Here is a 15,693-nt window from a genome sequence, read left to right as displayed (position 1 = left end):
TTTTGTTCACAATTTTTTCGCTCTTCTTTCTCTCTCGCTATCTTATCTCTCTCTCTCATTTGTGTGTGAGTCAGATAATGTGTGAGGGAGAGAGTACTTAGGCTGCATATAGGTAAATACACATCACAAAGAAAACGGACTGAATAGATTAAACTTCTGAGACTGGCTGAACTGACACACCACTGTGTTGAACCGTTTATCATTGTGGGAAATGTCAATTGAGTTCAACTTCTACTCCTGTTGTTTGAGCATGAAACCTCTTTTCTTAAATTTCAATAATGTAAGGGGTGCGTTGCTGGCGGCAGGGAAGTCAGGTGCAGGAGAGCAGAACTGGGTAATAACCGGAGCAGTTTTATTAGCAAAACCAACAGCATCCAGAACAAAATGTGGGTACAAAATAACCAGTCATAGTACACAAGCACTTACAACTGTCAGATGGTTGGGGTGGGCATTCTATGTTGTGGGTTCTATATTTTCTATTTCTGTGTGTTTGGCCGGGTGTGGTTCTCAATCAGAGGCAAGCTCTCTATCGTTGTCTCTGATTGAGAATCATACTTAGGTAGCCTTTTACCACCTGTGTTGTGTGGGTAGTTGTTTTCTGTTTTGTGTCTTTCTGCACCAGACAGAACTGTTTTGGTTTTGTTCGTTCTCTTCGTAGTTTTTTTGTTAGTTAGTGTTCAGTTCAAATAATAAAGATGAACATGTATCACGCTGCACCTTGGTCCTCCACTCCTTCCAACAGCCGTTACAACAACAAACAATTTCACACACAGACATGGGGGGAACAGAGGGTTAAATAAACGACAATTAATGAGGGATTTGAAACCAGGTATGTGGGAAAACAGGACAAAACAAATGGAAAATGAAAGGTGGATTGGCGATGGCTAGAAGACCGTTTACATCGACCGCCGAACACCGCCCGAACAAGAAGAGGAACAGACTTCGGCAGAAGTCGTGACAAATAAACAATTTTATATTTCAATAAGGCTGTTTATAGTTTAGAAGATTCACTTTTGGAAGATCTGAGATGATTCCATGCAAAATATTGAGGATGATGTGATAAAGAACTATAGTATACCTGCTAACTGTGGTCTTCTATAGAAGTGAAATATATTTTTTTTTCTCTGGCATGGGGAAGGGAAATGTAGTGTTGCTTAAAATTGACTATCATCACTGATAATGCATGCAACCAGTATCATGACTTGGCTATTCATTTTCTCCACCAAAGATACCTCTTCAGTCTATGTCCCATAATAGAATGTGCCTAATAAAATCCCTGCGTCTTGAATATGTGATCATATTGACAATAAATCCCATAGGCTTTTTCAAACTATAACTACGCCAGCTAAAGTTTATATCGATTGCGATACAAAGCTTATTAATAAGTAACTGATTAAGATATGGGGGAATACATACACAGGGTACATCAGCTCAGCTCTGAAAGTAAGCCAGAAGAGTCATTTATCAAGTCCAAATCTGGGCTCCTTGTCATTTGCAGTAATAAACGGGGGCCCATCAAAAAGATCCAACAAGTCTGAATCACCGAATCACCTCGTCTCTCCTCCACCTCCCAGCTACGGCGTCACATTAAATCAAACAAGCGGAACATTTCCTAAGGCACCCAGTGGTTTTTAATTTCCTGAAGAACCTTAACATATCATTCATTACCAGAACTACACATATTTGGGTTTTTTCAAAGTCCTATAAATCAATAGTGGGGCCTGACTGCAATAATTATAGCAAGTTAACATGTAATTTCCAGGCCGAGAGGGCTGCTAGAGCGCTGCCGGCCTCGGCTAGGTTTTATCATATGCAAGTGAGGCAATTCAAATGTGTGCTGGGATATTAATACGCGGGAGCAGGTAACGAGGTACGGCCGATGAATTATGCATCAAAAAGTGGTTGATCTTCAATAATGGAAATAAATTCAGCGTGTAATCTAATTAGTTACGGGAAGTCTATTATGTTGGAGCGGCGGAAAGCAACTGTCCTTGAAAAGGGAATTTATTTACAGTACCGTGTTTTGTTGGCTCTCTGGAATGGAATTGCACCTTCCTCTCCCCCATCTCTTTTTTCCCCTCTCACTCTCTCCTCCCTCTCTTTGTCTGTCTTTATTTCAACATGTATTTCAACATTTCTATCCTTCCTCATATTTGTCCCTCTCTCCTTCACTCATCCCCCCCTTCTCTCGCTCTGCTCCCTGGCCGACATCTGCTTACCTTACCCTATTACATTTTTCCCTCCATTCTGTTTGACTTATTACAGTGATGTGGTGGTGGGGGGGGAGGGGGGGGGGGGTATTGAGGGATTGTTTTTAGGTAAGTGAAGATGTCTCTATAGAGAGAGCATCAAAAGTTCAAGTCCTCTTTCTTCTGTCTCTCCCAGCTCCAGACCAGGCAGACCTCCCAAGAGGACCCAGAGTGTGACATCATCAGAGAACCCACACATCATGCCTCACTCTGTCCCTGGCCTCATGTCCCCTGGAACCTTCCCATCCTCAGGTATGTATTGTAGTTACACACAAACAAAGACGCATGCATACACGCAAGTGCACACTAACATACACACACACGAGGCACACACAAACACGAACACACACATGCACGCACGCAAAAACACACACACATACAGTATTTGCACATAGTCAATGTATACATACACACACATATTTGTGCACCTACATGCACACGCTAACCATACACACACATGCACGGACACACACACACACACACACACACTGAAACAATCCTCCATACCCTCAGCACCCCCAAAGCACGCCATGCTTCCCTCTCCTTGTCCTCTAAACTGCAAGCAGAGCGAAGTGACGCATGCACACACAACCACCAGACAACCATCAGACAACCACCAGACAACAAGCAGCTCGTTTGAACTAGTTCACAAAAAATATTTTAACTCATCCCCCGGAAACGGAGAGAGAGAGAAAAGGAAGGAAAGAGACAGAAAGGGAGAATAAATTGGAGTGACGTCCTTTTCTCTCAGATTATTTTAGTAGATGCTGCGTTTCGCCTTGAGAGCATTCTAATTAGTGCGATTAAATCCACTCCACTGGTGTATGTACATAGGCATGGTTGATGCTAAAGCAAGCTTTATCACCACAAGAATCAACAACAACCGTTTGTGACCTAACGTGCCCCCGGGCGAGTCTTAATGCAGCTAATGCTTTTGTTCTATTTGTGGCTGGTTGCATTGTGACGTCTTTGATGTCGCTGGGTGTAAATGCTCTGATTTGCATATTTAGTTTTTCCCCCTCATTTATTTAGATTTTTCCATATTTAATAATATTTTTCTGTCTTTAGGTTTCTCTTAACTCTTAGTTTTGCTGTATTTAGCCATCTTGCAAGAAACAACTAAACTGCATATAATTTGTTTTGTTTTCTTTGTAATCTTACAAGTTTGCCTCCAAGATTTTGCTATGCTTAAGTATTTCTGAAAATCTTCCTACCTTACACTCGCATTTTCTCATCAAGAAAAAACAGCGTGGGAGTGAGTTATGTTTTTTCCAAGGCAAAAAATTATAATATTCACCTGAGAAATGTTTTAAATTCAATAGCAGACACAGATTGGCCACATTCTTAACAATGGAGGCTCACAGATCAATGCCCAGCTTTGAACTCTGGGAGTGTGGTGAGGTCACATAATATCTGTGTCTTGTTTGGAATGACTCAAAAGGCCATTCGGTACAGCAAAGCAGGACAAAGATGAGAAAGCCATGGTTTTATTTAGTGGAACATAAAGCAACAGAAAAGCCTTTTGATATCCCTCCCCTTTAAGCCCTGATGGAGTCTATGACCTTGACATTTAGTCAGGTTATTCAGGAAAGCAAGATAAAGTAATTTTGTTTTTTTGGTCCCCTCGTAACTTCCTTTCTATGTGTGGCCGCAAAAGCCAAGGTGGCTGAACTTTCTCCCTAACTGGCTTCTGTGGTTTGATTATGGTATAAAGTTAGTAACAAAGTTATGACAAATTATTCTTCAAAATGATGCAAAGTGACCATACATAGTAGTTTGCTTACTAGCAATGGAATACTACTCAGTCCTGTACCCTGTCTCTGCAGAGCAGGTGACTCCATTTAACAAAAATCTGTCCCCCATGATGCATTGCACCAAATCCGACAAATCACCCAATAACCCAATCTTCTCCGATGGCCACCTTCATGGAAACTTCACTGAGAGAGTCACAGATATTGTTCAACCAATGAAGGTTCTTTGAAAATGTGGACTTTTTTTGTTTGTTTTGTAGTGCCAAAGTTGAGATACAGTGCATTATGAAAGTGTGCTTTCCACACAATGAGTCAATGACTTATATTTTGAGAAAGCCTATTTATGTGAGAGACATTGTTGACATGTGTATGTTTTGCCCTTGACACCAGTTCAATTCAGGGAAGGGTGTCTTAATTTGCCATGGTTTCAATTTAAGGAAACATCCTTTGCTCGTGTGTGTGCACGTGTGTGTATGTATGCATTTGTGTGCTTTTGTGCAAGTTTATGTGTGTGCTTGGATGTGCTTGTGTGTGTGTTTGCATGCATCTATGTGTGTGTATGTGTGCTTGTGTGTGTGTGTGTGAGTGCATGAATCTGCGTGTGAGTGCATGAATCTGCGTGTTTGCATGTGTGCGTGTGTGTGTTCTTGTGTGTTTGTGTGTGTATTTTTGTGTGTGTGTATGCATTAATCTGCGTGTGTGTGTGCGTGTGTGTGTGTGTGTGTGTGTGTGTGTGTGCATGAATCTGCGTGTGTGTGTGTGCATGAATCTGTGTGTGTGTGTGTGTGTGCGTGTGTGTGTGTGTGTGTGTGTGTTCATGTGCATGTGGGTGCGCCCCAGGGATTGGGGTTGCTCTGGAGTCTTTCCAGTTGCTGATGCATTACAGGCAGATTGGCCCACTAAATGGGATGCCGTGGACTGACAGCACACATAGATGACATCTCCTTTACTGTAGAGAGGCTTTCTGAACAGCCTGCATTCAGAGACTCACACTCTGGCCACTACCTAGGCACCCATCTTCACCACTATATCCTAGCTCTGCACACACACACAACTTCCCATTCCAGCTTCCAGTTCGCCGCTGGTCACAAGGTTTGTGCGTATCTGTAATTGATACACAATTTGTCATGTGAATAGCGCTGAGTTCAAGTGCCGCGGATGCGGTGTACCCGAGGACTCGCAGAACTCCAAAACCCCAGTTTGTCACTGCCACTACCGTCGTCACAGCCAGCCCATGCATAAATGGAAGCTTCCCCAAATCCATGCTCATTGACATGGACTGTCTCTCCTCTCTGCTACTTAGCTTAACCTCTGCATCTCAGAAACAGTTTTAGTTACTGTTTCAGCACTCCACGTAAGAGTAGAGAGCGAGGGACCGGGGGGACCATACAGTAGCATTACAGAGAGAGAGAGATAGAGAGAAGGCACAAGCAAAGAGAGAGAGGGAGGGATAGACCATAAAGAGAGAGAGAGATATAAAGAGAAAGCAACACAACAGATAAAACACAGGTCATTCTTTATCACTGCCTCTCTATCAAGAGAGAAGGGAAAAAGAGACGTAAAAGTCGGTCTTTCTTTTGTGTACCGATGTGGAGTTAATCTAATTTTAATTGAATTACTCCCATCGGTTGGTGTTGAGAAGGGCTGTGGCATCAGGGTGGGTGTTTGTCGTAAGAGAGAAATGTTCTGACATTGGTCGCAGGTATGGGGTAGCTTTGCGTGTTAATTAATGATGAAGATCCTGACAATATGCAGAGGCATGACAGCGTTAAGCCAGTCGAGGCTGCCACTTCCTTTGCATATTAATAGACGCTTCATTATTATTTAATATGACAGCTGCTCCGAGGGCAACCATCAGACCTCGTCTCCATTATTTGCTGTTTTCTGACTCTGACTCTCCTCCTCTGCCATGCTGTTTTCCATTTGTCGAAATTGGGGCGTTGGGAAGGGTGTTTGCTTTCCAACTTGTGTGGTGTGGCTGTGTCCATACCATGTAACACTGGGTCATGTCCATTAGGCACCAAATGAAAGAAAATGGACTGCTTTGACTTTTCCAATGAGAAACACTCATTTTTGTTTCCCGTTGCAAAATGTTTTAAAATGTTTTCTGTTATGAACATGACCCTGTTGTGTTGGTGTTTGTTTGTGGCCAAGGAGGATTCTCTGTGAGTGTATATGAGATGACCAGACGAAAAAACCTGTCTGTCTGAATCTTTTAGGGTGAATTTAAAAGAATCCATGATGTCGGTATTTTGTTTGCATAGTACTGAATGCAGATTAGGAGGAGGGTGTGGGATGGGCCTTTTGACATTTACACGTCTAGTCGTTTTAATAGACTTGTTGCACTGTTCGGAGATCTTGACGCCTCCTTGTTAGATTGAGTGTAAGGTGGGTGCGTGTTATGAGCTATTGACACTAGATTGGCTGAAATGAAATAATTATATGAACAAAGGTTTCAATTTACACTTATATTATATAAAGATGGGGTTCGGAAGGTGGGGGTCAGTCTCACCGAGTCCCTTTATCATAGATAAGTAGATCTGGATGAATCTGTTAGTTTTTTATTGGGTGTTTATTTTTATTTTTCTGCTAAACGTCCTTTCTTGGCAGAGATACCTTTCAATAATATCTCTGAACATCACAATGGCTTCTAGATTAGATCAATGTCTCTGATGATTTGAGCACATTTGGTCAATAATTTGTAATCACAATATGCACTAAGTGTACAAAACATTAGGAACACCTTCCTAGTTGAGTTGCACCCCCTTTTGCCCTCAGAACAGACTCAATATATCGGGTCATGGACTCTACAAGGTGTCGAAAGCGTTCCACAGGAATGCCGGCCCATGTCGACGCAAATGCTTCCCACAGTTATGTCAAGTTTGCTGGATGTCCTTTAAGTGGTGGACCATTCATGATGCACATGGAAATCTGTTGAGTGTGAAAAACCCAACAGCGTTGCACTTCTTGACCCTCTCAAACCAGTGCACCTGGCACCTACTACCATACCCCATTCAAAGACACATAAATATTTTGTCTTACCCATTCACTCTCTGAATGGCACACATACACAATCCATGTCTCAATTGTATCAAGGCTTAAAAATCCTTCTTTAACCCCTTCAACTACACTGACATCAATATGGGTTCAGTATATGTCATGTAAAAAGCAGGTGTTCCTAATGTTTTGTAAACTCAGTGTACATCAAACCTACACAGTAGGTGAAATAAAAATTGTACATGCATACATCACAATGAATCAGTGAATGCCATCTTCTGTACTCTAAAAGTCCTTTATGCCGCACCTGATTTGTGGCGGAATTAATCTTAGTAACAACCCCGGAGGTGATTTCAATATTTACTCTGCAGTCTACTCTGCATACATCTCATTTGGAAAACAGTTGACTCTTGGCCATTAGACAGAAATGAAAGCTGACCTTCAGGCTGGGCAGAGGCCACATTCATTACCAAGCTTCGTGTGTGCGTGTGTGTGTGTGTATGTGCATTTGTGTATGTGTCGTTCTCATGCATATGGAACAGCAGAGAGGTGCCATTGCAAACGAGCGGGCCTTGGTGACATGATGTATACTGTTCGTCAATATGGTCCCAATGTATTTTAAGATGCAAACGAGGCTTTAAATGATATGCACCTCCCTGTCAGTGGCACAGTTGGTCTCACCATCTGCATATCAGCTGCTGGAGAGAGGAGTGTGTGCTTGTGTGTGTGCATTGGGGATTAGATTAGAGTTTATTAGTCACATGCACAGGGCACAGTGAAATTCTTAAGCTCTAACAGTGCCGATCAAAAAGGGCAGGAAAAAACAATAATAATAATAATAATAAACATATTGACAACTGTAACAATGAGGGATGCACCGATATTTAAAATTTTAGCAGCCTTTTAAGCATTCTAGTACAGTTAAATAGTTTAAACACACACACACAAACACACAAACACACACACCAAAAAGTGACTTTGTTGGCATATACATATGTCCCCATTACCAATAAAACATGATCATAACCTATTAAATTCACTTACTTGCTGTGCTGTTTCGTTGTTCATTTGTTCAGTCTCAACCAGGATTTCATGATACATGTCAAGCACTGAAGTTTCAGCTCTGTCTGTCCGTGGCCTCTCTTCTTTGGTGCGCACTATCACTGTGTCCGTTTCTATCTTGTCCAGCTGTGTCCAACATTTCACATAAACCCTATTTCTTGTCTGCATCGAAGTAGGGGTTCTTGTACCTAGCATCGAGCATGGTGGCGACACAGTAAAGAGAGAATGCCACCGGATCACTTGTTCACAGCCTCTTGTAGAGTACTCTTGCAAGTTTTAACCCCACGGTCTGTGTCGGCAGTTTTGTTCAGCAGGAGTTTCAATGTCATGACAGAGGGTATCACTTCTGCTGCAGAGACAGTTGATGAGCTTATTTCTCCAGTCAGTTGTTCGAATGGAGCTAGGAGTGTGTTCATGCTTCTAAGTTTCAAAGATGTTCTCAAATGCCATTGAAATGGCAGCAGCGGTATGAGAACGAGCACATTCTTTGAGCATGCAAAACGTCTTTCCTCAGTACGAAATCCTCGTCGACCCACTGTGCTGCCAGACTCAGTATGCTCATGGGGCTGACATTGCTGATCCAAATGTCAGTCATGAAGCTAATAGTAGTGACGCCCATAGCAAGTAGCTTGGCGTTAAGCAAGTAGCTTGGCTTGGATTTTGGCTTTGAGTTGTCTCGATAAAATGTTCTTACTCTTTCAAAGGACTGCTGGACTCGAACTTGTTTAGTTGTTGGAAGTGTACACTTAGTATTTTTCTGCTTTTGTTCTGTGTAGCACTGTATTTTTCGTGGTGTTATTATGTCATCTACCTACAGTATGTTATATAGGTATGCACGGACGGCAGCTTTGACATCGGTTTTGCACATCGGAGTTAAACTAGACATTAGGCATTTTTAGCTAATATCAGCCGATTCCTAAATGCTTACCGATATCTTGTGCTCCCTAGGGGGTTTGAAGCGATTGGACAGTTATACAGTTTTTGCCATGACGCTCCTATACTGCCCGCATCTGAGTGATGGAAGCGTCGAGAACAGGCCGCGGCTCGGGTGGCTGAGGACCTGGATGATCTTCTTGGCCTTCCTGCGACACCTGGTGTTGTAGGTGTCCTGGAGGGTAGAGCCTTGCGGTCTGTGGCGGTAGAGTTGCAGTATCAGGCAGTGATGCAGCCCAACGGTATGCTCTCAATGGTGCTCCTGTAGAAGGTGGTGAGGGCCCTCAGGGACCTATCTGAATGGGGGTATGCCCAGCCTGATTCCTCCTGAAGTCCATAATCAGCTACTTTGTTTTGCTGATGTTGAGGGAGATATTTTTTACCTGCCACCACGCCGTCCGAGTGCCTACCTCTCTGTAGACCGTCTCGTCGCTGTTGGTAAACAGGTCTACTACTGTTGTGTCGTCAGCGAGCTTGGAGTTGGAACTTTGTGAGGACACGCAGTTGTGGGTTTACAGGGAGTACAGGAGGGGACTGAGGATGCACCCTTGTGGGGACCCCGTGTTGAGGATCAGTGTGGAGGTGGTAATGTTACCTACCTTCACCACCTGGGGACGGCCCATCAGAAAGTCCAGGACCCAGTTGCATCGGAAGGAATTCAATTCTTTGTGGTGAGCCTATGGGCACTATGGTATTGAAGGCCGAGCTATAGTCAATGAATAGTATCCTCACATATGCATTCCTTTTGTCCAAGTTGGTGAGGGTGGTGTGCAGTGCAATGGCTATTGTGTCTTCTGTGGATCTGTTGGGACGGGGCAGTAGGCGAATTGGAGAGGGTCTAGTGTGTTTCCAACTGTTTCCTTTATACAGCTGTTTGCTTGCACCCTTTTCCTCCCATGGTCCTAGACTAATCTTCAAGGAAATGTTTTTCAGTGGTACAGTATATGCGTCATTTGGTGCATAAAACTGTACTCAGGTCATGCTGTCAACTGTAGCCAAGTTGGAATGAACTTCTCATGTATTTTATTTTGATTGGGAGAAAACTGGGTATTTTGGACAATTATGCTCTTATGTATTTGTGTCAACCTGACTTTCGTTGAAGTGCCAATTCTTTCTGTAGAACACTTGCACAAATCTTAATTCTCTTATTAAAGTGTTTCTCTTAAAAACAGATGGCATTGATCAGAAAGCCCTGGTTTAATTATATGATTAATAAACATTTTCACTAATTGCATTTCACTCATCTGAAAACCACTTCTGCAGATGACGCAATCTCGATTGCACTCCACACTGCCCTTGTTCAGAGTCATTCAGCAGTAAAATGAAAATTACATTGAAGCTTAAGTTCTTCTAGAATTTGCCTGTTTTGCCCCACGACTGTCCTTGCAAGCCAATGAAAGCCAGAGGAAGACTGTTATGAGCGACTGTGTAGCCCATAAAGAATTTGAATAGCAATGTCGGTCATTATTCAGTTTCTGTGACAGTGGGGTTAAATCTGGTGAATACATTAGATGCTATCATTGAAATTGCCAGAGGCTCAAAATGTCTGTACGTTTTTCTGTATTAGTCGTCCTTTACACACACACACACACACACACTTGCACAAACATACATCCCACCATGCATACACATACCATTAATTACAAACAGAAATAATGGCATCATGTCATATGTGTTATCCTGGCTCCATATGTTCAATACAGTGTTTGCGGGGGTGGCGACACACCCACTCCGATTCGCATACCGTCCAAACAGATCTGCAGATGATGCAATCTCGATTGCACTCTACACTGCCCTCACCCACCTGGACAAAAGGAAGACCTATGTAAGAATGCTGCTATTTGACTACAGCCCAGCATTCAACACTATAATCCTCTCCAAACTCATCACCAAGCTCAGGACCCTGGGACTGAACATCTCCCTCTGCAACTGGATACTGGACTTCCTGACGGGCTGCCCCCCAGGCGGTGAGGGTAGGCAACATCACCTCCGTCATACTGACCATCAACACGGGGGCCCCTCAAGGGTGTGTGCTTAGTCCCTTTCTATACTCCCTGTTCACCCACGACTGCGTGGCCACACATGACTCCAAAACCATCAAGTTTGCTGACGACACAGCGGTGGTAGGCCTGATCACCGACGATGAGACAGAGATAGGGAGGTCAGAGAGCTGGCAGCGTGGTGCCAGGACAACAACCTGTCCCTCGGTGTCAGCAAGACAAAGGAGCTGATAGTGGACTACAGGAAACGGAAGGGTGAGCATGCACCCATACACATCAATGGGGCTGTAGTGGAGCAAGTCGAGAGATTCAAGTTCCTCTGTGTCCCCATCACTAAGGAATTAACATGGTCCACACACACTGTTGTGAAGTGGGCATGAGACGGCAGCGAGTACGGCCCAATACATCACTGGAGCCGAGCTCCCTGCCATCCAGGACCTCCATATCAGACGGTGTCAGAGGAAGGTCCCAAAAAATTATCAAAGACTTCAGCCACAAAAGCCATAGACTTCTCTCTGCTGCTCCACAGCACGCGGTACCAGTGCACCAAGTTTGGAACCAACAGGAACAGCTTCGACCCCCTGCTCTGCTGCTCCACAGCAAGCGGTACCAGTGCACCAAGTCTGGAACCAACAGGAACAGCTTCGACCCCCTGCTCTGCTGCTCCACAGCAAACCCCCAAGCCATAAGATTGCTAATCAAATGGCTACCCGGACTACCTGCGTTGACCCTTTTCATAACTAAGTCTTACATTACTTGTTAGATACTACTGCAATGTTTTAGCTAGAAACACAAGCATTTCACTACACCAACTTTAACATCTGCAAATATGTGTGTGTGACCAACACATAAAATCAAATATGATTTGTCTGCACATACTGGACTCTACCCACACCCCAACACACACACGCATAACATGTGCACATGCATACTGATGCCACACACACACGCTGCTGCTACAAATCAGTCTATTATCTATCCTGTTGCCTAGTCATTTTACCCCTATCTATATGTACATAGCTACCTCAAACCCCTGCACATCAACTCAGTACTGGTACTCCTTGTATATGGCCATGTTATTTACTGTGTATTTATTCCTAGTCACTATTTCTATATAAACACCTGTTTCTGTATTGTTGGAAAAGGACCCATAAGTAGGCATTTCACTCTTTGTCTACACTGTTAGTTTATGAAACATGTGACAAATAAAATGGTATTTGATTGTACTTACATTCAAAACAATCACACGTATAACACAACATATATTTTGCATGATAAACTGCTGCAAAGCTATTTAATGTCAAAATATGTTATTTACCAGCCAGTGGAGATGGGCTGCGTGGAGTTACATTTTAACATACCATTATTAGCAGCAGGAAAAAGCTACTCTCATAGGATATGGTGCTGTTATTCTGGGTTTGTGATATTTGTCTTCTAGTATCAGGAAGGGATCCTGGTTATATACACAAAACCAAAGCCGTAATATTTGGATCAAAACAGAATTAACAAACTTGTGCAGGAGATCGCATTGTGTCGAAAGTGTCACTTACCTGGTAGTGACTCTGGATCACTCGCTCTCAGGTCAAGCTACTGCAGCAAGAGTCCTCACCAAAAGTGACAACAAGCTCAAGTTTTTATAGTGCAAAATTAAGTAGTTTGACACCAGGATCAAGAAATTGCTGGTGACAACATTAATAGAGTGCCACTTTGATTACGCCTCTTCATGAAGAAAATGACGCAGGTGGTACAGAACAACATACTCAGATACAGTGCCTTCAGAAACTATTCACACCCCTTGACCTTCTCCACATTTTGCGTGTCAACGATCTACAAAATACTCTGTCGAAGTGGAAAAAAAATAAAACACTAATATTTTGATTAGATAAGTATTCAACCCCCTGAGACAATACATGTTAAAATCACCTTTGGCAGCAATTCCAGCTGTGAGTCTTTTTGGGTGAGTCTAAGTGTGTTTTAGGTTATTGTCCTGATGAAAGGTAGCTATCTCCCAGTGTCTGGTGGAAAGCAGACTGAACCAGGTTTCCTCTAGGATTTTGTCTGTTCTTAGCTCCATTCTATTTATTTTTTATTCTGAAAACTCCCCAGTCCTTAACAATTACAAGCATACCCCTAACATGATGCAGCTGTGACGTGGTGAGGTTGGACCCAGGTGCAGAGAACAGACCAGATGAGGAAACAGTGGTTAAGGATAAACGTAATACTTTACTAAGAAACGGTAGCCACAGGATCACAGTACACTTGAAAAAACAACACACACTAAGACTCACTCACTCACTCACTCACTCAGTAACCAATTCAAGCTTCTGCAAAGATAAACAGAAAACACAACTATTTTAAAGGGGAACTCATTATAAGTAATAGAACACACCTGAGTGTCATAATTGTCTCTTGGATGGTCTCTGCTGCCCTCTGGTGACAGGTGGAACCATGACAGTAGCAACCACTATGCTTGAAATAGAGAGTGATATTCCGTAATGTGTTGCATTGGATTTGTCCCCCCCCCCCGAACAGAACATTGTGTATTCAGGACAAAAAGTTAATTGCTTTGCCACATTCTTTGCAGTATTACTTTAGTGCCGTTTTGCAAACAGGATGCATGTTTTGGAATATTTTTATTCAGTACAGGCTTCCTTCTCTTCACTCTGTCAATTAAGTTAGTATTTTGGAGTAACTACAATGTTGTTGATCCTGTAGTTTGGTGGAAATTATACAACCACTATGTAGAAATGATGTTGAATATAATAATAAGCTACATTTATCCATCTGACACCATTATCATGTGAATGCCATAGCCCCATAATCGTATCCAGTGGCTATAGCCAAAGTAGGGAGCCTTGCGAAACCACTCGGAATTCTATAAGTTGCACGTGTCTAGGTTTACCGTTATGCAATTAATAAGAGGCTAAGGGACAAGGAGCTAATATCTTGCAATCAATGTCCTAGCATTAAATGATTGAGTTCACCTTAGCTCAGAGTTGCACAGTTAGAAGCTAAACACATGCTATGTGTATAGTGTTCAAATAGACCTACTAAATTATAAACGTATAGTCAATCAAATAATTACTCTGTAAAACAAGGAATGCATACTCAATTCAACGAATCAAGGAAGAGTTAACACTCAAACTATTAAAGTGTACATGAAACACATGACACATTACAGACTACTCAGAGTAAATGACTAAATGATTGACTGGTAAATGATCACCAATAGGCTAAGACTTAATGTGGATACACATGTTTTCAGTTCAGAATATTCGCAAAGAGAAAAAGTTAAGAGAAGCGCTTAATAACAACTTATCTAAATATGAACAAATTCACTGTCCTTTTAACTAAATTAAATCAGAAACTCACGCCCAACCTGAATTAGCATTTACAGTATTTGCACTTTGCTAGTAAAAACAATAGACAGGGTAACACACCCAGATTGTAATCTAATCAACTCAATTTAAATGATAGGAGGGCACCCCGGTGTCACTCCTCTTTGATCTATCCACCATCCAACAAACAAAATAACAGAGTTTCCCTGTAACAATAAATCCATAGCACTTACAGTACAATAAAACATATTAACATTCATAGCTTATTATGAATTCTAAAACATGAAAAAGTTTAATCTGTCTTCACATGAAGTTGTCCATGCTCTGGGCGGCAGGTAGCCTAGTGGTTAGAGCGTTGGGCCAGTAACCGAAAGGTTGCTGTATTGAATCCCTGAGCTGACAAGGTAAAAATCTGTTGTTCTGCTTCTGAGCCAGGTAGTTAACCCACTGTTCCCCGGGCGCCGAAGTCATAGATGTTGGTTAAAGGCAGCCTCCTGCACCTCTCTGATTCAAAGGGGTTGGGTTAAATGCGGAAAACACATTTCAGTTGAAGGCATACAGTTATACAACTGACTAGATATCTCCCCTTTCCCTCTGAGGGTTCTGTGGGAACATACCTCCTAGTAGAAAACCACAGATAAAGGTGTGTTTAATCCCACCCAAACAATGTCATAAATCATGATTGAGTCATCACGCTGGGCCTCAGTGACCTCATTGACTACCAGTTGCGAGTATCACCTTCTCTCATTTTTCCACTACAATCCATCCTCCGTTTTCTCCTATTACAGCCATTCAACTTTAACTGTTTTAAAGTCACTATTGACCTCATGGTGAAATCTCTGAGCAGTCTACTTCCTCTCCGGCAACTGAGTTAGGAAGGACGCCTGTATCTTTGTAGTGACTGGGTGAATTGATACACCATCCAAAGTGTGATTAATAACTTCACCATGGTCAAAGGGATATTTAGTGTCTGCCTTTTTTTTACCCATCTACCAATAGGTGCCCTTCTTTGTGAGGCATTGGAAAACCTCCCTGGTCTTTGTGGTTGAATCTGTGTTTGAAATTCATAGCTTGACTGAGGGATCTTACAGATAATTGTATGTGTGGGGTACAGAGATGAGGTCGTCATTCAAAATCATGTTTAACACTGTTATTGCAAACAAAGTCTACACAACTTACTATGCGACTTGTGACACAAATTTCTACTCCTGAACTTGTTTAGGCTAAATATTTATTAGGAGTTAAATATTTATTGACTCAAGACATTTCAGCTTTTCATTTTAAATTCATTTGTAAAAATGTCAAAAAAACATAATTCCACTTTGACGTTATGGGGTGTTATGTGTGACATATGATGACATAA

General features: G+C 42.3%; 1 protein-coding gene across 6 annotated transcripts in view; it reads left to right on the top strand.

Moving 5' to 3' along the window:
- The window catches only part of LOC110519943 (dachshund homolog 1), a 248,041-nt gene that overhangs the window by 146,769 nt on the left and 85,579 nt on the right, over positions 1 to 15,693 (top strand). For all 6 annotated transcript variants that reach the window (XM_036974002.2, XM_036974003.2, XM_036974001.2 and 3 more), the window contains exon 2: positions 2,386 to 2,501. In XM_036974002.2, coding sequence (XP_036829897.1) covers positions 2,386 to 2,501 — 116 coding nt within the window. The remainder of the gene's footprint in view (positions 1 to 2,385; positions 2,502 to 15,693) is intronic.

This window comes from Oncorhynchus mykiss, chromosome 3 (genome assembly GCF_057628025.1).
Source record: "Oncorhynchus mykiss isolate SJ-2025 chromosome 3, ASM5762802v1, whole genome shotgun sequence".
Lineage (NCBI taxonomy): Eukaryota > Metazoa > Chordata > Actinopteri > Salmoniformes > Salmonidae > Oncorhynchus > Oncorhynchus mykiss.
The sequence above is the reverse complement of the archived record's forward strand: the minus strand, read 5'-3'. Positions and strand labels throughout refer to the sequence as shown.